The sequence below is a fragment of the Macrobrachium rosenbergii genome, chromosome 40 (assembly GCF_040412425.1).
Source record: "Macrobrachium rosenbergii isolate ZJJX-2024 chromosome 40, ASM4041242v1, whole genome shotgun sequence".
NCBI classification, from domain to species: Eukaryota; Metazoa; Arthropoda; class Malacostraca; order Decapoda; family Palaemonidae; genus Macrobrachium; species Macrobrachium rosenbergii.
The window spans coordinates 7,093,848-7,117,665 of record NC_089780.1 but is presented as its reverse complement, the minus strand read 5'-3'; the positions used below and the strand labels follow the sequence as shown (position 1 = coordinate 7,117,665).

General features: G+C 37.4%; 2 protein-coding genes across 2 annotated transcripts in view; both read left to right on the top strand.

Annotated features, from left to right (window-relative positions):
- LOC136826089 (uncharacterized) overlaps nt 1-23,818 on the top strand; it is a 96,949-nt gene that overhangs the window by 71,432 nt on the left and 1,699 nt on the right. The gene's annotated exons all lie outside the window — the stretch shown is intronic.
- On the top strand, nt 17,918-23,793 carry LOC136826090 (glutamate--tRNA ligase-like). The gene is made up of 2 exons (XM_067083059.1): nt 17,918-18,067; nt 22,251-23,793. Exon 2 carries the CDS (start codon nt 22,252-22,254, stop codon nt 23,458-23,460), a length of 1,209 nt encoding a protein of 402 aa, XP_066939160.1. The 5' UTR covers nt 17,918-18,067; nt 22,251; the 3' UTR covers nt 23,461-23,793.

Here is a 23,818-nt window from a genome sequence, read left to right as displayed (position 1 = left end):
AAAAACCTTAAACAGAGAGAGAGAGAGAGAGAGAAAGTGAGAGAGAAGGACTTCGAAAATAAACAAATAACTTATGGCTGGAAATTCTTACGTGCAAATACAAAGTTAAATACTCTCTCTCTCTCTCTCTCTCTCTCTCTCTCTCTCTCTCTCTCTCTCTCTCTCTCTCTCTCTCTCTAGAGAGCACTCAAATGCTACGCTCCCAAATTTACGAAGCCATTACAGGGAGCTCAAACCTGAGGTTAACCATGGCACGAGATTGAGTTTGTATGCTTAACTATGCAACATGTCCATAGGACCCAACTGTACAGAACCTCCTACTTTCACTTTTCCTCTTTTTTTAGCTTTATTTACTTTTTTTTTTTTTGTCTGGGGTTCCGTAGGAGCAGCATCTTCAGTAGGAAGTTAGAGGTAGCTAAAGTGGGCCTTTTTTTTTTTTTGAGGATTTTAGGGTTTTTTGTATTGTTTTTTTTTCTCAAAGGATCTTATGCTTTTTTTGTCTCTTTTTTTTCAAAGGATTTTAGTTTTTTGATTCATTGTTTTTTCGTTTTTTTTTTCAAAGGATTTTAGTCTTTTTTTGTTTCCTTGTTTTTTAAAGGATTTTAGTTTTTTTTTTTTAAAGGATTTTAGGCTTTTTTTGTTTCCTTGTTTCTTATTCGATGTTTTGAAAAGGTATTGGAATTCTGCATTCCATTCCATTCCATTCCATTCCATTCCATTCCTTTCCATTCCATTCCATTCCATTCCTTTCCATTCCATTCCATTCCATTCCATTCCATTCCTTTCCATTCCATTCCATTCCATTCCAATCCATTCCAACAGAATAATTTCATAGAACCGTTTATAAACGTGTAAGCTTATCAGCTGATGACAGAACAAACGATCGGGTAATTAGCGGTATGTTAATTGGCCTGGCTAATCATTCATTTTCTTTTTGTATTTGATTAACAACACGAACGGACGCGTGCCTAATTAACGAGAGAGAGAGAGAGAGAGAGACTAAATGAAAGTCAAAGTATGTCATAGGTAGATGGACAAATAGCAAGGCTGAGAGAGAGAGAGAGAGAGAGAGAGAGAGAGAGAGAGAGAAAGATTTTAAATAGATGTTTCTTAGATGAGCAGATAGCAAGACTGACACAGAGAGAGACAGAGAGAAATGAAAGTCAAAGTGAGGTAGATGGATTAAAGAGAGAGAGAAGAGAGATGTCTTAGATAGATGGGCAGATGGAACACAGAGAGCAAGATTAAATGAAAGCTGAGGTAGATGGAACTGAGAAGACTGAGAGAGAGAGAGAGAGAGAGAGAGAATCTTCACGGACTACCAGCCAGGGTCAATTTTACCGGCGTTCCACAACGCCACGAACATCGTGCATGAAGGAGATATGCCTTGCCTAATTCTGTCTCTAACCAGGAGCTTATCCGGGAGACGCAAAGTACCGTGAATTTGTTCAATGTACCCGTGATTTCTGTGGGCCATGGGCTATAAATCTGTGCAGTGACGAATCCCTTTAACGGGTTAACTAAAAAGGTTTCGTAAGGGTTAATAGCATTGTATTGTATTTGTCATTAACTTGGTAATTAACCGGTTAATATTCTCTCTCTCTCTCTCTCTCTCTCTCTTTATGTTTCTCATACACAGATAGGATATCGTAGAAAGGTACCCACGTGGGGATTAATATTCTCTCTCTCTCTCTCTCTCTCTCTCTCTCTCTCTCTCTCTCTCTCTCTCTCTCTCTCTCTCTCTCTCTCTCTCTCTCTGTTTTTAAGATATTATCAGATATTAAAATCCTTTATTATAATCCTTCAATAATGTTTTAAATTTCATATTAAAATACGTCAAAAAATAAACTAAGTTAATTATATACTCTTTTCCATGCATAAAAGTGATAATATTTTAAATATCAGTCATTTTAAATATATAATATATATATAAATTTTCATTTGTTTCAATAATTTTACTGCCTATTAATCTCCCTATAAGAATTATCCATAATTATTCACGTGGCATTCAAAGTTGGTCGCATTTGCTCCATTATATTACAAGTTTTGAATTTCCTTTCAAAATTCAAAATATCTTCACCACATCTGCTCATTGTATTACATTCTTTTATTGTCAATTTCTCGAGAATCATTTGACTTCTCATTTCAAATTAAAAACATCTTCATCACATCTGCTCGTTATATTACGATTTTTTATTCTCCATTTCTAAAGAATCATTTGACTTCTCTCTTCAAAATAATTCGTCCTTGCAAAGTATCTTCATCTTCACGCAGAGCTCCGTTATTTACCTTTTTTTTTTCACACTCTCTCTCTCTCTCTCTCACTTCCTCGCGCCGCGACGGCGACCTTCCCCCCAAAAACGCCGTAAAAACAAAGGTCATGTGAGGTCAGCCTCCCGGATTAGAACTGGCGCGCTTGTGTCGTAAGGTTGATCGTCAGGGCATATAGGCCTCAATTATCGACCTTACCGGCGACGCCTCCCTTCCTGCCTTACCGGAATATGCATGCAGTTTTCGGATAAGGATGTGTGGTTCCTATTTTAAAGTTGCTTGTGTGAGTCACTGCGCTGTTATGGTCGGCGCTGAGGACTAGTTTTTTTTTTTTTCTGTTATGCGGAGATCCGTGGGTGTTTTCAGTTAGGTTATTTTATGAACGGATCTGAAAGAAAAATGTTCAGAGTGTTGTCTTGTTAATGGCTAATGTTTATGGGTACCGTTCACTGCAGATCGTCAGAGAATAATCTATAATTTCAGCCTGAAATCATTAGAATTGTTCACATGTAAACGCGCAGATCTGAAAGAAAGCTATTCAAACGTATTGTCTTGTAAATGGCTATTGTTTATCGGTACCGTTCACTGCAGATCGTCAGAGAATAATCAGTAATTTCAATCTGAAATAATCAGAATTATTCACCTGTGTTGACTCAGATACTTAAACCTTCATTTTCATCATTTACCGTAAGATTCTCTCAAACGTATTGAGTCTAAATTTCCCCAAATTCTTCTTCAATTCCCTTATTCCAATTCCCGCCTCGACTTGAAGTCTGAGTCTCCGCAGTGAGCGGCGTTTCACATGCCAGATAAGTTGCCTTCTGCAATTCCTTTCAGTTGCGTCTCGTAATCTCCATCCTTTGTATGGGGAGATTTCATGCCTGGGATTGTGAAACTGAGTCTCTCTCTCTCTCTCTCTCTCTCTCTCTCTCTCTCTCTCTCTCTCTCTCTCTCTCTCACGATTGTTACTCTCTCATTTCTGATTCGCCTTGAAGTATAAGCAGGCTGAGTTCTTTCTACCCAGTGACTTTTCTCCTTCCGTTATCTGTTGTGACTGAAACTGACCTCTCTCTCTCTCTCTCTCTCTCTCTCTCTCTCTCTCTCTCTCTCTCTCTCTCTCTCTCACACACACACACACACACACACACACACACACACACACCTGTCCATATGCGGAAATCCACTCATGCGCAGTTGTCTCTATAGAAAGTAAAAGGACAATGGCAGAACAAAGGTGGCGTCCAGTTGGTGACACAAGTATCTAAAAAGAATCATCTAAAAAGCTTATCTTCTGATGTTCCTTTCTCCCTACTGACGGCGTTCCTTTCCTTTCTCCTGCGGCCAATAGACGCGGCTACTTTTTTTAGACAGGGTCAGAAGGACACTGAAGGAACATGACCTGTCCTTTCTCGAAGTCCCTGGTGCTAAAATAGGACTGGAAGCTTCGAGGGAAGAGTTTGGTTTATGATTAATCCATGCTCTTGGTTCATCCCTGTTCTTGGTTAATCTCTGTTCTTGATAAATCCCTGTTCTTGGTGAATCCATGTTCTTGATAAATCTCTGTTCTTGGTTAATCCATGTTCTTGGTTAATCTCTGTTCTTGGTTAATCCCTATTCTTGGTTAATCCCTGTTCTTGGTTAGTCCCTGCTCTTGATGAATCCCTATTCTTGGTTAATTCCGGCTCTTGATTTATCCCTGTTCTTGGTTAATCCATGTTCTTGGTTAATCCCTGTTCTTGGTTAACCACCGTTTCTCCTCGATTTTTCTTCTCCAAAAGGTTTGATTTCGATAAGTTCAATAGTTCTTCCTGTGAGATATTTCGTACAAACATGCATTATCATAACAATTATGGATAATGCTGTCTATACACACGTATATAAATATACACACAATATAATATGCTATAAAATACCCATTAGCTAAACACCTTCTTCTACCCTCACTACACTCCTGAGACTAAGTTCCTTATCGACCTATCTATTTCTTTAATGACTGTCAACAGAAAAGGGGCCTCCTTCCATTGGAATCCAATAGAAAACTGCCCTCTTCTACCTGTCTACTGGTTTGCCTGTACCTGTCTGCCTGTCCAATCAGTGACCTTCAAATCACCCCTTATTTTGTCCTGTCCACTCATGCGTAGTTCGATGCCCCCATTGACAAAATCTCTCTTAGACTTAAACCCGGTTTGGTGCTACTGATGAGAATCTGGGCAGTAGCTTTGAATGGACCAGGCTAAACTTGGCTAGATTCACTTCCTTGTAGGTGGTTAGTGCCGTCAGTGCACCTCACGTGGTACACTGTAGGCATTACTAAAGCTTTGCAGCGTCCCCTAGACCCCTAGCTGCAACCCCTTTCATTCCTTTTACTGTACCTCCATTCGTATAATCAAGGCCACCGAAAATAGATCTATCTTTTGGTGGTCTCGATATAATGCTCTATGAACCGCGGCCCGTGAAACTGTAACCACTGCCGGGTGGTGGCCTGTCCTATGTCGTTGTTAGAAGCACGATTATGGCTAACTTTAACCTTACATAAAATGAAAACTATTGAGGCTAGAAGGCTGTAATTTGGTATGTTTGATGATTAGAGGATGGATGATCAACATACCAATTTGCAGCCCTAGCCGGCACAATAGTTTTCTTTTACAGAAAACTAAGAATCCTTAAGACGAAGGATAAGTGTATATGACCACAAAGAAGCCTGACCACTAAAGGATTCCTTTCCACCCGAGAAGTATATAGGATATCAGTGCGCCTCCATAGCTTAAAACAAATCCTGCGGTTAAATGAAATGTCTTAAGAGTGAGTACCCACAAAAAGCAGATTAAATTTCTTAAGAGAGGTTGCCTACAGTAATATGCTTTTCTAAGGTTTAACCTGATGGATTTAAGGTCTATATTCAGTATGCGACTGAGAGAGAGAGAGAGAGAGAGAGAGAGAGAGAGAGAGAGAGAGAGAGAGAGAGAGAGAATCACACGTCCACATTCTCTCGTGGCTTGCATGACTGTTCATGCGTTTACTTCCGTTGAATTAAAATTGCTCTGGTGTTTTAACTTACTTCTATGTATCACTGTTTGATTTCCCGTCTGTTAATTGACGCCGTTTTGTTTATTTTATAGCCAGAGAGACAGACAGACATAGGATATAATCTAGAAGTTCCTATGTACAGCCGTATGAGGTCAGATAGAGAACTGACCATCTGTGCCCCGTTGGTCTAGAAAGTGCCAAATGATCGTTTAGCAAGGGGTCATGGACCTAATTTTTGGCGGGGAATGGATGGGGTATGTACCCAGAACTGAGGTGGGTATGGCCCACTTCCTGTAGGAGGGAACCAAATCCTGCGGTTAGGAACTAAAGCAAGAGAACCCTGGCATTTTTGTGTAGTGGTGATAGGTCTGTGGTGATCCTAAATTTGGCATAAAATCTGCATACATGTATATTTACACCTTTCATTCATGTGTTTATGCATACACTGGTTTATGTACTTTTACACCTTTCATTCATGTGTTTATGTATACATTGGCATGTGTACTATATGTATAAATACACCCCATATGTCATTTTATCGAAAAGAATGATAAAGAAAAATCAGTCACTATCGAGAGTGAAGAGGCTTTACAAAGACGACTAGAGTTGAATAACTTTCACTCCGGCAGACTCCAGACTTCAGAAGGGAAGGAAGAATTGGACAGAGAGAGAGAGAGAGAGAGAGAGAGAGAAAGGTGCAGAAACAACCTTGACTCTGACGCGTGATGGGTATATGAGTTAGCCCGCTTTGGGCTTGGCTATCTCCCACCAGTCGGTCTCATGAGTCTAGAACATTGTTAGAACAGAGCTGGGTGCTTTTGTTCTTCTGTTTCTGCTCCAGTGCTTTACGTTCTAAATCTGGGTTTGTTCATGATGTTATAATCTATCTTATTCTGTTCTTTAAACCGTTATCAAATATTGACGTCAATTATTTAGCCTCTGTGTCACGCAAACCTTAGGCCTATACAGGATGCTTTTTCCCTTTTTGAAACATTCTTCCATTTTCCGCACCTGTAGCTGCTCTTACCTTTAATTAAGAAGCCGCCGTCTTTATTAACGCCAGGTAAGAGGCCTGTCTGTCTGTCTGTAAGAAGTCCGTCTCTCTGTCTGTCTGTGCGGGGCGGCTACGGAATGATAAATAGGCTAAAGGGCTTATTCCCGGCACTTCACATTAGCATATCTTTAGAGGGTCTTGTCTGTTCAAATCATGATTTAAAGATCTTGGATGAAAAAGAGGCTGGGAAGATTGGCGTTCTTCGCTACCGATTGACAATCGAATCAGCCTAGCGGAATCTGGCCTCTCTCTCTCTCTCTCTCTCTCTCTCTCTCTCTCTCTCTCTCTCTCTCTCTCTCTCTCTCTCTGTCCTTACGTACACTACTGACATTTTTAAAAAGTATTACTAGTGGTAATATATAACCACACCCCAAACTCTCTCTCTCTCTCTCTCTCTCTCTCTCTCTCTCTCTCTCTCTCTGTCCTAAATGCACAACTGATATTTCCAGTGGTAATATATAACCGCACCACTCTCTCTCTCTCTCTCTCTCTCTCTGAAAACCAGTCCCGCGCATGACTCGTCAAGAACAGAACAGGCCTCTGGAAAAAATCGTTTTCTGAACAGGCCGACGATAACATTGAACTTGGCTAAGACCGGACTTATTTCTCGGGAGGAAAACTTGTACGAGAAAAAGTTATACGAAGGCGGTTGAGTCTGCCTAGCAGGACCGTCCAACCCATGCCCGCGGGCCGAGAGTGGCCCGTTTGATTTTGAAAGTGGCCCGCTAGAGAAAAATAAGCAAAAGTGTATTTGAGGAAGAAAATCCTGTGGCCATCATAAAGACTAGAAGGTAATAACTACATGGCTGTTTGGTTATGTCACGCTGCAACCAAATAATTTTGTCAAGATTTTCCTGCAAAGAAGAAGAAGAAGAAGAAGAAGCATAGGAAAGTTAGGTCTCGGTCAAGTTCAGTGGATGTTTAAGCTGCGTTCATGAATTATTATTATTTTTTTTTTTCCAAGGGCTGTTTTTTGACGAGTCATAAGTCTTCTGGAGATCTTCCATTGGGGAAAGTCAGTTAAATCTTCACACAGAGTGTTACACTACACTTTATTATTATTATTATTATTATTATTATTATTATTATTATTATTATTATTATTATTATTATTATTAAAAATAGTTTCACCAGACTCAGGTAAATCTTCACACAGTGTTACACTGCACTTATATTATTATTATTATTATTATTATTATTATTATTATTATTATTATTATTATTATTATTATTTTACCAGACCACTGAGCTGCTTATCAGCTCTCAATTAAGTAACAATTTGTCAAAAACTTTATAAAATAGTCATTATTTTTGGTTCCTGTTTGTTTTTTAGTTTTCTGTAAAAGAAAACTACTGTGCCGGCTTTGTCTGTCCGTCCGCACTTTTTCTGTCCGCACTTTTTTCTGCCTCACTTTTTCCGTACGCCCCCAGTAGTTTAAGATCTGTGGGCGGACGGACAGGCAAAGCCGGCACAATAGTTTTCTTTGACAGAAAACTAAAAATGAGTGTTTATTTCACATTACATTTCAAGAATGTCAAGGATTCTGAGATTTCCTGAGAATGTCTGGCAGCATTTAGCTTACTGACCCTGTAGTGACTCTGGCGTATTTTTGCTAAACATCTTGCGTATTTTTGCGTACTGCAGCCATCACTATCACCTCTTCCACTGCAATTAACCACCTAATTGCCGAGTAATTACGACTTTACGAGCAGCAGCGATAAAAGGAATATTAGCGTCTAAGTGCCTCTGCTGTGAGATCAGAAAAACCAAATTCTAATAGTTCCTGCTCATCAAGGAGGCTATTTTTGACAGCTAGAAAAAATCCTCAGGTGGTTAGACATTGTCCCTGAGGGACAGAATTGCAAAAACTTAAAAGGGAAGGGAAGGTCATTTCTGCGTCTTTTGTTCTTCCTTTGTAATTGCCTAATGGAGGTGAAGATGATGATGATGACGTAAGTGATTTTGCTGACGTTATCATATAGTATTTGTTTACTCACTCATTCATTTTCCCGTCCATTCATTAATTTTTTGCTGACGTCGATTACTACTCTTGTTTGTATTTATGATGATTTATTAATACATTCCCTGCTAAAGTTTGGCTCGAGAGAAAACAAGCAAAAAATCTAGTTTTCTGTACATCCTATAATCAAGGCCACCGAAAATAGATCAGTCTTTCGGTTGTCTCGGTATAATGCTATATGAGCCGAGGCCCATGAAATTTTAATCATGGCCCGGTGGTGGCCTGGCCTCTGTCGTTGCCAGACGCACGATTATGGCTAACTTTAACCTTGAAAAACATAAAAACTACTGAGGCTAGAGGGCTGCAATTTGGTATGTTTGATGATTGGAAGGTGGATGATCAACATGCCAATTTGCAGCCCTGTAACCTCAGTAGTTTTTAAGATCTGAAGTAGAGAATGAGACCTTGCGCAAAAAAGTACTATCTTACAAATTTTTTTTTTTTCCTAGATAGATTTTTCCTCACCACTACCAATTACAATACAATTTATGATATGTAATTTTCGATAATGATTATGGACTGAGTACAAATGTCACATTTTTAATTTTACAACAAAAATTGTTATTTTTCTGAAACGTCAGATACATTTTATATTTTATTTATCAATATTATGTAAAGGTGAATGTCGTATATGAGATCATTGTATTATTTCATCTCATTTTTTCGATTCTCATCGATAAAATTATTCATCAAAAAATGCTTGGCTTATTTACAAGATAGCTTCATAATTATAGATTTAACTTACATTATTTTTACGTTTGGCAAAGTTAATGGTAACTTACTTTCCCCAAAAAATAAGTTACTTATTAAGATAGTTTTCAAATGGTTTTCCATACCAGACAATTCATACCAATATAAAACTGTATCTCTCCCCTTTATGCGTTTCAAAGGCTATCTAGAACTCAGCAGTCGCCTTGCATGCTAACTGCCTTCGTCTTGCATTTGGTGCTTTCATCACCCGTCCAGCCTGACCTGAAGACATTGTGCTTTCACTGGTCCTTAGGCTTTTTGGCAGTGCAGGCGATTGTCACATTAAAAGAAGTAAGAGGCCCAAGTGTTTTTTTAGACTACGCACGTGACTGGTTGTTTTAATTCTCAACTTTTCCTTTCGGATATATATCCTCAAGGTCGTTTTAGCCTCTCTCTCTCTCTCTCTCTCTCTCTCTCTCTCTCTCTCTCTCTCTCACAGATTTTCATGGATTCGCAACGGCGTTCTCTCTCTCTCTCTCTCTCTCTCTCTCTCTCTCTCTCATGAAGATTGCTACTTACATCAGCGTTGAAATCTCTCGGATTCTGGAAAAAATTTCATGACTCAAATTTTTTATCACTGATATTTTTATACGCATTCTCTTGGTGTTTTGTTTATTTTTCTTGCGCATTCTCTAAGCATTTTGTTTATTTTTCTTGCGCATTCTCTTAGTATTTTTTTTGTGCTTGAGTTTTAGTGCGTAATTACGCCACGATAAGATTAACTCTCACTATCGGCTACGTTGGTTTAGTTATCCTAAAAATTCTACGTTGGTTCAGTTACTCGTGAGAAGGTTAAGCTTGTACAATTGCGTCGTTTAAAGAATTTGCGGTCAAGATAATCTTCTAACTGCGTAAGAGAGAAGAGAGAGAGAGAGAGAGAGAAGGGATTCATGTCTGGGATTCGGAGGCCATTAATCTCTCATGTCTCTCTACCTGTTGTTTATTTTCTCTCTCTCTCTCTCTCTCTCTCTCTCTCTCTCTTTATGTTTCTCAAATGCAGGTAGGTTATTGTGGAAAGGTACTCTCGTGAGGATTAGTTCTCTCTCTCTCTCTCTCTCTTTATTTGTTTCCCATATACAGGTCTAATCTCTCTCTCTCTCTCTCTCTCTCTCTCTCTCTCTAGGTGAGCTGCAGTTGCTTGATCAACCTTGAGCGGTTGTTCATCTTCCTTTCTACCGCTCCACGGGGTAGAGCGATACTTCCCCGGGACTTGATCATTATTCTGGTGACATTTAAACTCCCCTGGATAATCTGAATGAAGATTGGGAAGTCATTCTCCTATGGATGGGGATGATTTGGCTAGGCTTTGGTTGTTAGTTTGGCAAGTATAAAAGTTTTTATTGCGTCTGTATATATATATATATATATTTATTTATATATATGTATATATATGACTTTTATATCACATCATGTATATGATTCATCATACAAGCATTAAGCTGCAAACGTCCTTTAATATCCAATTCGCTCTACCTCGGAAATAATATATTTTCATATATGTTACCGAAGGGGAATTTTTTAGTTGATAATAAGTTCGTCGTCCCGTGGGCTCGAACCAACGAAAGACAAGAACTCAGGACTACAGTGACGCCTTTACCCACACGGCCAACAAGTTTGTAGCTTAATGCATATATATATATATATATATATATATATATATATATATATATATATATATATATATATATATATATATATATATATATATATATATGTAAGCAGTCCATTAATAGCGTTCCTGATTTTTCGCTTCGTGCACCATTTTTTAAATAGTTTCTAACTGATCTAAAATGCCATATTATCAGTCTCTTGTCATCAAACGTGATAAAAAAATTAAAAAGTGCCAAAGTTTTCTTCTAATAATCATATATCTTAAAACTCTGCCTGTTGCCCTGTTAATATCATTTGATCATTTAGCCATTTCACGTTTGAAAGTATTTGTCAAACCGTGAAAATCATAAATTTGGTAGAGATGTATCAGTTTGACATTCTGTTCCTTTCTGAATAGGGAACTCAGTTCCCTGTTCGCGTATATCTGACTCCGTATCTTGTCTATTTTTCTTTATTATTTTCATTTTAGTCTTAACTTGAAAACCTTTCGTCTTCATGCCTGAACTTGACCAGAATCAGTTTTGAAATTCCTAATCAAGTCAGTTTACGTTTTCATTAAGTCTCCAAGCCCCCAAAGAACAAATTTACGCTTTCATTAAGTCTCCAAGGTCGCCCCCCAAAAAAAAAAAACTGTCATTAAATATGATTGAGGCAAGCAATTGATCCCAAATACCGGTTAGAACACGTCACAGATCGCAACCTGAATTTATAAAGCGAATTAACAGCACAATTCGCTACACGTAGCTAAAAAACACTTTCATTCCTAACCCTGAAATGACCTTAGCTTACTCGTACCTCAGAAAACGTCGAGAATAGCATCGTTCCTTTGGTGCAATTAGGCTTCATCGATAGTCGTAGTAAATGTAACCTGAGGTCACGGTAACGAATTCATGCGCAGGGAATACTACCACCTTTGGTAGTTGAAGAAAATCCTGAACGTAATTGTATTCTAATTAATTGTCCCTCTTTTTGCGTTTGAAATTTTTTGTTTTGAAATTTAATGGACTGTTGTACTTAGCTGTGTTATTCTCTCTCTCTCTCTCTCTCTCTCTCTCTCTCTCTCTCTCTCTCTCTCTCTCTCTCTCTCTCTCTCTCTCTCTGTATGTATGATATATATATATATATATATATATATATATATATATATATATATATATATATATATATATATATATATATATTATACAGTCAATACAATTTATATAATACATATATGTATATATTTATATACACATATACATATATTAGATAGATATACTTTCCTTTTAAAAACTTGCAAAGAAGGACATTTTTAAAGAATTCAATTCTGCACAAATAAAACCCATTCAATTATCAAACTCGAGCCCAGCAAACTGCTGACTGTTTCCATCTTTCGAAAGAGGGCTTTCAATCTCCCCGTGCCGTCGGCCTCCCCATGAAAAATATAAATTAAAACTTGACGTCATAAGACATTTGGAAAGGCTGATTAAATTGGAGAGAGAGAGAGAGAGTTCTTTAGCGACCAGTAATTAGCAGATAGGTGATATTTATTCACTGTGTAAATAGATTTTTTCAGGATAATGATATTCGAGTGAAAGGATTGAGAGAGAGAGAGAGAGAGATAGAGAGAATGAGAGAGAGAGCTTGTATATGCTAGACACAGGGTGCCCAAAATAAATGGACAAATAGCAAGACTGACAGAGAGAGAGAGAGAGAGATTGTAAATGCTAGACAAAGGGGTGGCCAAGATTGATGGACAGATACCAAGACTGACAGGGAGAGAGAGAGAGAGAGGGGGAGAGAGAGAGAGAGACTCTAAATGACAGACAAACTATTTCCTACAGATATGGACAAATAGCAAGACTGACAGAGAGAGAGAGAGAGAATCACAACCAACTGGTCACAAGATATTTATGACTACTGCGCATGACTGCATTACCAACAAGATCCCCTGACTTAGTACAGGATACCATTCTTCTTTTAAATGCGAAACACAGGATTAGGTATAGCAATGCTAATTATTGTTGCTCAGGACTGTGTGATTGTGTTCGCAAGATCTTCCTGTCTTCGTGTGTGTGTTTTTTTTATTCCCTTATATCAAGGCTTTGTCATTTTAGCAAGAGAGCTTTGTACTTGGAGTAAGTTGAATGTTGGGAGATATCTATATATATATATATATATATATATATATATATATATATATATATATATATATATATATATATATATATATATATATATATATATAAATACATATTTATATATATGAATATATATAAATACATATTTACATATATTTATATACACACATATACATACACATATATACTTATATATATCCAACATTTCTCATTTAGAAATTTTCAGTCATTATTTATTCCCATTAACCTACAACCGCACTGATCACTGAATAATTATTTATTTTATATTTCCTATCGCAAAGCATACTTGCTTAGCATAGTAGCTGAGAATTCCTAGTGTCAATCCCTTCTCTGTCGGGTAGAAAGTAAAACCTCTCTCTCTCTCTCTCTCTCTCTCTCTCTCTCTCTCTCTCTCTCTCTCTCTCTCTCTCTCTATGTTTAATGTCGAAGATGCAGCATCACCGCCCTTAAATTCCTGTCCCTTTTAGACTACTAGTGGCTATATTGTACGTAGCATAAATACAATGGCTCTCGCTTGTCGAATGTGACCTGGGGTAAGAATTAACAAGTAACAAATGCGCCTAAGTTTCTTCGGCACAATCGAGTTTTCTGTACAGCCGCTACAGCGTATAATCAAGGCCACCGAAAACAGATCTATCTTTCGGTGGCCTCGGTATAATGCTGTATGAGCCGCGGCCCGTGAAACTTTAACCACGACCCGTTGGTGGCAGCCTGTCCTATATCGTTGCCAGAGGCACGATTATGGCTAACTTTAACCTTAAATTAAATCAAAACTACTGAGGCTAGAGGGCTGCAATTTGGTATACTTGATGATTGGAGGGTGGATGATCAACATACCAATTTGCAGCTCTCTAGCCTCAGTAGTTTTTAAGATCTGAGGGCGGACAGAAAAAAGTGCGGACGGACTCACTCAGGACGAAGATGACCTGAGGTGCGGTTGTCCAGTTACCGAGATTTAAAGGAAGAGAGACAGAAGGAACGAAAGATAAAAAAACAGAGAAATAGAAAGAGGAAAGCAAGGAGGAATAAATATGGATGAAACGTCAAGACAAAATTAAGCTGTAGTATAAATGACAAGTAGCTGTAAATATATTAAGTCCGGAACCTCATAAATTCATGTAGATGTACATTCGCAAATGCACACATACAGACGTATTTGGTTTTTGGCTTAAGGGTCGAATGCTTTAGTATTGTGGCTTATGGTCACAGTATTCAGATCAGGACGTACCGTTTGTCACCTCTTTGGGAATACAAAGCATTTGTCTGTTATTCCTTTGATGTAGCGCATGAAAGTTACCCCACTACTTGGTAGATAATCACTATTTCCTGCAGTATACTGAGATAGCCGTGTCTAATTAAAAATAACATTTGGATTTGGATAAATGAAAATATAAACAGTAATTTGTAGGCCGTTAAAGATAAAATTTGGAAATGGGTAAATTAAAAAAATGAGATTTTAAGCAGTTAAAAATAAAATTTGGAAGAGGGGAAATGAAAATATGAACGTTAGATATTGAGCAGTTAAAAATAAAATTTGGAAATAGGTAAATAAAAAAAATAGATTTTCAGCACTTGAAAATAAAATTTGGAAACGGGTAAATAAAAAAAATGAGAGAGATTTTCAGCTCTTAAAAATAAAATTTAGAAATGGGTAAATGAAAAAAAATTAGATTTTAAGCACTTAAAAATAAAATCCGGGAATGGATAAATGAAAAAATAAACAGTAGGTATTAAGCATTTAAAAATAAAATTTGGAGATCTGTAAATGGGAAAAAAATTAGATTTTATGCATTTAAAAATAAAATTTGGAAATGGATAAATGAAAATATAATCAGTAAATTTTAAGCACTTAAAAATAAAATTTGGAAATGAGTCAGTAGAAAGATAAAGGGCAGTTTTTAAGCATTTGAAAATAAAATTTGGAAACGAATAAATGAAAATATAAACAGTAGATATGAAACTTAAAAATAAAATTTGGAAATGGATAAATGAAAATATAAACAAGTTTTGAATCAGGTAGCAGAGTATAAATTTGTAAATGGAGATTCATATAGAAACTATTATCTTTTTTCTGGTAACATCTCATAAGCCGTCGATCCTATTACGATATAGCCAGCGCTTGCAACATCAAAGGCACTGCGAATTTTGAATTTAATTCCTGCGTTCGACGTAACGGGACCACAAATACCAAAAAAAAATTTGATAAAGTGTTCCTCCCTCCCACACAGGCTGTCATGAAGCCAAAACACACGCACACACACACACACACACACTTACAAATAACCTCGAGTTCAAAGACCCACACAATCCCCCTCACCCCCTTTTTTCCGGCCCCCAAAAAAAAGGGGAAAAACTAGTCGTACAGAACTACAGAAACTGCTGCCTAATTCAGACACACCTTTGGTCATCCTCGGTGTTACCTGGGAATACCTAGGACCTACCTACCTACCTGTACATCACTCACCTGCGGTTATGAGTGGGTTTTCACCTGAGGGACTTTGATGCGGCTCTTCTCCAGGATGTGAGAGAGAGAGAGAGAGAGAGAGAGAGAGAGGAGGGGACTGTAATGGCACCTCTGTACAGACTGCTTCCTTGAGAGAGAGAGAGAGAGAGAGAGAGAGAGAGAGAGAGAGAGAGAGAGAGAGAGAGAGAGAGAGAGACTTGTGCAAAGAGAGGCTGATTTTTATAGGAAAGACCAACATTAAGGGAAAATTTTTGTATTATTACTGAAGTCGATGGTGACTTTGAAAGAGAGAGAGAGAGAGAGAGAGAGAGTTTTGACTCAATATTTTGTTCCGGCAATGGGGATTTGAGGTGTTCAACAGAAATGACGAGAAAAGATTTGTCATTTTCATCTCTCTCTCTCTCTCTCTCTCTCTCTCTCTCTCTCTCTCTCTCTCTCTCTATTCTCTTGTGTTGTACTCTTGTGTTGTACTTAGGATATTGCACTCTTTGTGCATTTTGTATCAAAACGTCTTTGAGAAAGTTTGAATATTATCTTAATTTTCTCTTCGGCGCAATCGAGTTTTCTGTACAGCGTATAATCAAGACCACCGAAAATAGATGTATCTTTCCGTGGTCTCGGTATAATGCTGTATGAGCCGCGGCATATGAAAATTCAACCCCGGCCCGGCGGTAGCCTGGCTTATATCGTTGCCAGGCGCACGATTATGGCTAACTTTAACCATGGAATAAAATAAAAACTGATGGGGCTAGAGGGCTGCAATTTGGTATGTTTGATGCCTGGAGGGTGGATGATCAACATCCCAATTTGCAGCCCTCTAGCCTCAGTGGTTTTTAAGATCTGAGGGCGGACTCACTCAGGCCGAAGATGACCTGAGGTGCGGTTGTCCTTTGCTTGTCTCGGTTGTCGTCGGAAATTAGCAGTTACCGAGATTTATGGAAATATTACGACTTAATGGGGACGATTATTTGTAATCCCTTCCCTTCTCCCCGCCCCTCTCCATAATTACAAGACCTTTACATTTAGCACGTGTTTTTATTTGAGGCATTTATAAGTGAAGGTTCCGCGAATTTGAAGATTTCTTAGGATATGAAAATTAATATTTTTTAGTATATGGGGAACCGTTCTCAAGTGATGGAGATTTTTTTAAATTAAGGATAATGTAGTATGTATTTTTTTTCTTAAATTAACCGTCCACAAGGTGAAACAATATGCCTTCAATAATATTTTTGATAGGACAAGATCAGTGTACGTTTTTATGTTAGCATGTAAGTGGTATTGGCATGGAAAATTATATTATATATATATATATATATATATATATATATATATATATATATATATATATATATATATATATATATGTACAGTATATATCATATTACAGGAATCACCTATTTTTTCTCATTATTAATCGTGTTTTTAGCCATTGCGCTCAAAATTCAGGGTATTTTAATCAATAATTACATATTCTCTCTCTCTTTTTTCTCTCTCTCTCTTAAACTCGCAACAGTGTTTTAAAAGAAAGCTAGACAAAATCATTAGAGTACTTTGAATAAATAGTAAAACCTGCCCCTGGAGATAAGTGAGCACATGATGTCTCCTCCGATGGACTAAGTCTTTGAGACATCCTAATCCTTGTAACTCTCTCTCTCTCTCTCTCTCTCTCTCTCTCTCTCTCTCTCTCTCTCTCTCTCTCTCTCTCTCTCTCTCTCTCTCTCTCTCTTAAGCGTATCTACTATCGTTCACGAAATACAGATTAAACTTTTTATGTCTCAGGGATTCAAATTCTTTACCATTTTAGGGAGATTCAAACCTAACACGCAGCCAATCGTAAATATATATATATATATATATATATATATATATATATATATATATATATATATATATATATATATATATATATATATATATATATATATATGTATATATATATATATATATATATATATATATATATATATATATATATATATATATATTACTTCTATGACCTCAGAAGGCTGACTCTCAAGTAAAAGGAAGGACAGATACTTTTACTTATTGAAAGAGACTTGGCAGTTTCCTATAGCTTCTCGGAAGTCAACAGGTGGAGGCGTTCTTCTTCTTTTTAGAGAGATTTCGAATCCCAGGACAACGCCGAGATGTTCGTAACTTAGTGTTTCAATTCAGGTGAATTTTACGCAGGCAATCATTTCACCTCAAAGTTAGTGAGATGCTTCATTTCACCTAGTTTTTTTTTACCCTTTTTCTTAACCGTCTGCTATCAGCAATGTCCCGGTTAAGGTAACGGACGAACTGACGTACTCGTAGCCTTAGTGTCATCTTGAATCGCCTCCGTTGCAACCTACGCCATTTCTTTCATTTATTTTCCAGCGAATTTGGTGCGATTTAATCATTTACATAACCCAGAAGTATGCAGTGATAACAATGAAAGCTGAATGTATTTATTTCATGCAAGAAAGAAGAGAATTTTGAAAAATTTAAGCGATTCTAACCGACATTTATCTCTGCAACACGACGGTAGTTGGCAACCGCGTCCATATTGCCCACATCTTCTTCTTCTTCCGCCCAACCGTAGGGCGGGAAGGCAGGGAGAGATGCTCCAAGCCCCACCCCCGTTGCAGGTATAAAACCTCGCGTTCCCGGTCGACTGACAGGCATTGCTAGACCTGTGCGATCTCTGTACACACCTCTTCTTGTCCTTTATTGATAAGACTTTCAGGTAGGTTGTGTGTGTTTTCAAAAAAAGGAAAGTTTGCTTGAGAAAGTGATTGATTTTTTTTTTTTTATTGGCTAAGACGTAGAAGTGAGTCTGACTGGATTCAGTTGTATTATGTGATGTTTTACATGTTTTTTTTCGTGATAGTGGATCTAAGTGCTTTTATATTTTGATTTTATTTTTATAAAGGATATACAAAACGTGCTTTCAAAATCTAAAAAGATATTAAAAATCTTACGATAAAAACTATTTTGCTCCAAGTAATTTAAAGGGTAATTTTACTGCTCTGTAATTGTTGAACTAATATTCTCGAAAGTGCGTTTATATGTTTATATATATATATATATATATATATATATATATATATATATATATATATATATATATATATATATATATATACATATATCAATATATATATTAATGTATCTCATTAAATGCTTTAAAACTTTTTTTTTAACTTTTTAGTGTCTTTACTTGAATATCATGTCATTGTCATTAAACCCAGTCGCCCACTTGAAAGAGGAAGATTATAAGTAAATACCCACATAGAGAACAGTACGATAATTAATATTATTATTATTACTATTATTATTATTATTAGTCCAAGGAAGTGAGTTCCTTATAATATATGCTGTCACCAAGGTGCCAATATTAAGACTGTTTTAAAACCAGGATATTATTATTATTATTATTATTATTATTATTATTATTATTATTATTATTATTATTATTATTATTATTATTATTATTAAGAGGAAGAAACCTATTCATATGAAATCCCAGAAGCTTCCAAAGAATATTAAGGTGTTCATCAGGAAGAAGTAACAGGAAGTAAAGGGAATTACAGAAAGGAGAAATCCCACTCACTTATTAAAAAAAATAACTCAATAAATTAACAAATACATAAAAATGTATTGAAATGCAAGAAGAACAGTATTAGGGTAGCAGTGATAATCATTACAAGAGAAAAGCAGAGGTTTTTAGCCAAATATTTTCGCAGGATTTTCACTTCTCCCCCTTGCAGATTCTTTTACTTAATTCTCCCTTTAATACATTGTTTTGATTTCTTTCATGCGTTTGGAGGAAAGAGGCGATAACTGTCATTTTCTGAATGATGTTGATCATATGTGGTTTTTCTGTATGCATGTTTATATTATATTTATATATATATATATATATATATATATATATATATATATATATATATATATATATATATATATATATATATATATATATAAAGGCAATGTCTTTATTTATATATTCACCACAGTCCACATTTTCGTGATTCAGTTATATATATATATATATATATATATATATATATATATATATATATATATATATATATATATATATATATATATATATATATATATATATATATATATATATATATATACATACATTATATTATATACATATATATGTGTTTGTAAATTTCTGTTCTATGTAAAACTGGTCAAAATCTCTCTCTCTCTCTCTCTCTCTCTCTCTCTCTCTCTCTCTCTCTCTCTCTCTCTCTCTCTCTCTCACACACACACACACACACACACACATCAGCTAAATCGGGGCAAGGCCGAGTCACTTGCAGTGAAAACGAACTCAAGAAAAATCAAGAGACCAAATGAGCATCTCTCAAAAAGAAAAAAGTTGCAAGACGCGTCTCTGTTCAATTGCAAGGCAGCTTAACAGCAACAAGTGTTTTAAATCTCCGTGTACTGTAATCCTGTAACGTTACAGACAAAAGGCTGCACCGTAATGGCATTGCGTAATTGCCTTTCCACAATGAGAGGGATTTGAAATTACCGAGAATTACGCTCTGTAGCCTCCCCGTCTCACGGTTTTTCACAGCGCATGCGCGGCGGTAATTTCGTTGCTAATGTGTAGATGTAAACACTATTTTTATTCTTGATTAGGAGCAGTCGACTCTTACGCGTTGTGCAGAGTGGCTGAAAGGAGATATACGTTGTATTTCCCTTTACCTACTCTTATTCCTTCCTATTGAACGCCTTAATATTCTTTGGGAGCTCAAGAATTTCTGAATAACAATAATCATAACAATAATGAACACCATGTTCTTTGGAAGTTTGAATTTCAAGTCAATGCCCCTTTGGTGGGCTTGATCCATGTGAATAGGGTTCATCTTCTGAATAATAATAATAATAATAATAATAATAATAATAATAATAATAATAACACCATATTCTTTGGAAGCTTGAATTTCAAGTCAACTGACCCTCTGTTGGGCTTGTTCCTTATGAATAGAGTTCATTTGAATAATAATAATAATAATAATAATAATAATGATATTCAACTTGCCTCACAAACATTAGAAAATTCATAACTCTCACAAACAACTTTCTTCGCATTTGATCAAAATTACCTGACCACACCACAGTGGCCATACTGAGAGAGGGAAAAAATTAAAAGATGGTCAGAATCAGAGATGATAACTCACTCCCCTGTGGGAACTGTGGCATTGAAGGGGTCCTATGGTCGGTTTTTGGGGAGAGGGGTGGGAGGGTAAGGGTTCCCCTGGGTTTCCTAAACTGGAGGTGGGGGCGGGGGGAGAGATGTTGCACCATCCGTCTCTTGGTAGTAACCTCACCGCTATCACTTTCAGTTTACTACTCTCGCTTTTATTCTCTTCTTCTTCTTCTTCTTCTTCTTCTTCTTCTTCTTCTTCTTTTTTCTCTACTTCTTCTCCTTCTTTTTTTCCTCTCTTCTTTTTCTTCTTCTTCTTCTTCTTCTTCTTCTTTTTTCTGTGCTGCTGCTTCTTCTTTTTTCTCTGCTTCTTCTTCTTTTTTCTCTAATTCTTCTTCTTCTCCTTCTTTTCTTCTTCTTCTATTTTCTCTACTTCTTCTTCTTCTCCTTTTCTTCTTCCTTTTTATGTTCTTCTTCTTCTTCTTCTTGGTCAAACTGCATCCCCAAACGGAGAAAGAAAATCAAACACAAGACTGTAAACATCAGAAAAGAAATGACACAACTCGGCACGGAAAATAATTCGCACCTCTCTCATATTTACATATAAATTTATCATCGTTATCGTCATTACCTGTTTTAGGTCATTGTATGTATTCTTCAATTTTAATCTCTCTGTTCCGTTATCATTCTTCGTTGGTACTAAAACAAAGCATTTGTTCAAATCCAAGCCAAGTTAGATGGACACAGGCAGGAGACAACAAATTTACATAATGATTCACGTTCTGCTTCTGTTTGATTCGTTCATGATTTTTTTTGGGGCGGGGGTGTTTGGGAGAAGGGGTGTGTTGGGAACGGCTTCCTTGCCCTTCTGGTAACACATCCATTCAATTTCAAACTTGTCCTTTTGGGTGTTTTTATCGTTATTCTAAATATCCTTCTCACTTTTGTGTCATTTCTCTCTCTCTCTCTCTCTCTCTCTCTCTCTCTCTCTCTCTCTCTCTCTCTCTCTCTCTCTGTCACACACTATAGTGCCTTGGTCTTCCAGTTTAATGTAGTATTATTCCATTTATCTTTATGCTTCTGTGTTTATCTTCAGTTTTATTCTACCCAGCTTTTTGCATTTTATTCACGTCTCTTTTCTATTTCCATTTTCCCTTTTTTCCTAATTTTTCATTCTGTTTAAAAGTTATTTTAGGTTTTTCCTCGTTTTTTCATCCGTTAGTACTTTTCTGGTTTCTTTTGCATTGTTTTCGTCTTTTTTTATTCTCTTTCAGTTAAGTTTTTATTATTTTTCCATTGTTTTGTTTTGTAGAACAAAGAACATTCCCTGTTTATTATCTATTGTTTATTTTGTGTGAGGTAAGTCAGTAACTCCTCCTCTTCTTACTAAATAGTTTGCAGTAGTTTATGTCTTATGATATTAGTCATTAACTTAATCTTAACCCTTTGCCTTCCCTGACTGCCATTCGACATATCTAAATTTCAAGTGTTTACCTGGTACATTATCATTAGTTAACCTCAAAGTCATTTTCAAACACAGTTTGTAAACACTGGGGCGGAGGCGCGTAGGCCTGGGTTGGTAAAGTCCGCATGACGTGACCGTGTGTGACGTCACATCCGCAGGTGCAGAGCTCACTCCGGCAGCGAGAGCAACAACACAGGTCACGTGGTTGGACTTTACCGGCCTAGTCGCGCGCACTTGCCCCTGCTGGTTGCTGTGGAGTCCAACCACTCATGTGTTGCTCTCTCGTTGCAGGATGCGGGCTGTGTTTGCTGTGCTGTTGGCGCTGGCCGCCACCGAACTGGCGCCTGCGAAAGCGCAGCTACTGAGCAACTGGTTCTCTGGCAGTTACCTGCCACCCGACAATGAACCCGCCCCTGACGTTCAGTGCGAAAATGCCATCCAGACGACCACCGTTATCGATTACCGAACTTCACAGGTCGTTCAGCCGATTACTGTCGACCGTACACAGACTGCCATCGCTGAGGCTGTTGTGACTGAAGTGCAGGCTGTTACGACAACAATGGTACAGACAGAGACCCGGCAAGTGCAGGTTCCTGTGACTAGAACTTACGAACAAGTTGCACAAGCTGTCCAGACAAGAATTGCCGAGGTCCCATACCAGCCTCCACCAGTAGAGGAGGAAGTCACGGAAACGAAAGTGATTGCCTCCACTCAGGTCAATGAAAACGTAGAAACCAGCTACACAGAAGTGGTGCAGCCAGTTGAAGTGACCAGCACGCTCGTAGAGACTGCAATTTCAACTGCCATTGCTACTGAAACCCAACAAGAAGTTGTTGTTTCAACTAGAGCTTTTACGCCTGAGCCCGTTGTCAGCAATGTCGTTGAAACACGTCAGGACGTCAGTACTGAAGTGGTTCAACTTCCTGCTGTCACATCTGTAGTAGAAAGCGTCGTGGTTCAGACTGAAGATTCTGTCAGTTACATTACTCCTGCTCCAGTATTCAACACTCAGGTTATCACTGAGACGCAAGTAGATACTCAGATTCAGCCCGTTGTGGAAACCAAGCAGGTTGTCGTCACACAGGAAAATACACGTACCGAAGTGGTGCAGGTTACAGACAACCGTATCGACTACGTAACATCCACTGTTTTGAAAGAGGAAGTCGTAACTCAGACATCTACCCTGGTGGTTGACAGTGTAGCATATGAGACCTCTTATGTTGAGGAAGTTGTCGTCTCTACGCAAGTTGTCGACGATGTCGACCAGCGTATTGTTACCAGCACAGCTTACACTCAAGTTGTTGATTACCAGACGGTTACTGGAGCTGTTGATGTCAGAGAGGAGGTTGTTGTCGTTACTAACAATGTACCACAATATGTGACCCAAACTGTCGATAATGCTAGTCAGATAACAGTCAGTCAAGTTGTCACAGCTGCTTGCGGGCAGACCCAAGCTGGGTACAATTACAACACCCCATCAAATCCTCTTACAATCGGTTAGCCGAGCTTAGGGAAAATGGACATAAAACCCCAGTCTTTGTTTTTTTTTTTATCAGAGGTAATCATTTGTGCTTGTCAGTGATCACAGATAGTTTTCTTCCTTACAGCACATTTGATTATTTTTTTGTTTTTTATGATAGTTCTAAGCTGTGCCATTATCGCTACTGGCTAGCGCATCCATTATTTATGCACAACCTAGTGGCCTTTTCCACACCTGAGAAAGTCTTAAGTTATTAGCCAATGGGTCAGTTGATTGTGCAGTACCGAGTTGTTTTGATGCAGCAAGTTGTAACTCATTTTTGTAATATAAACAAATATTAAACTTTCTCTAAAATTAAACCTTTATTTCACCCTGGTAT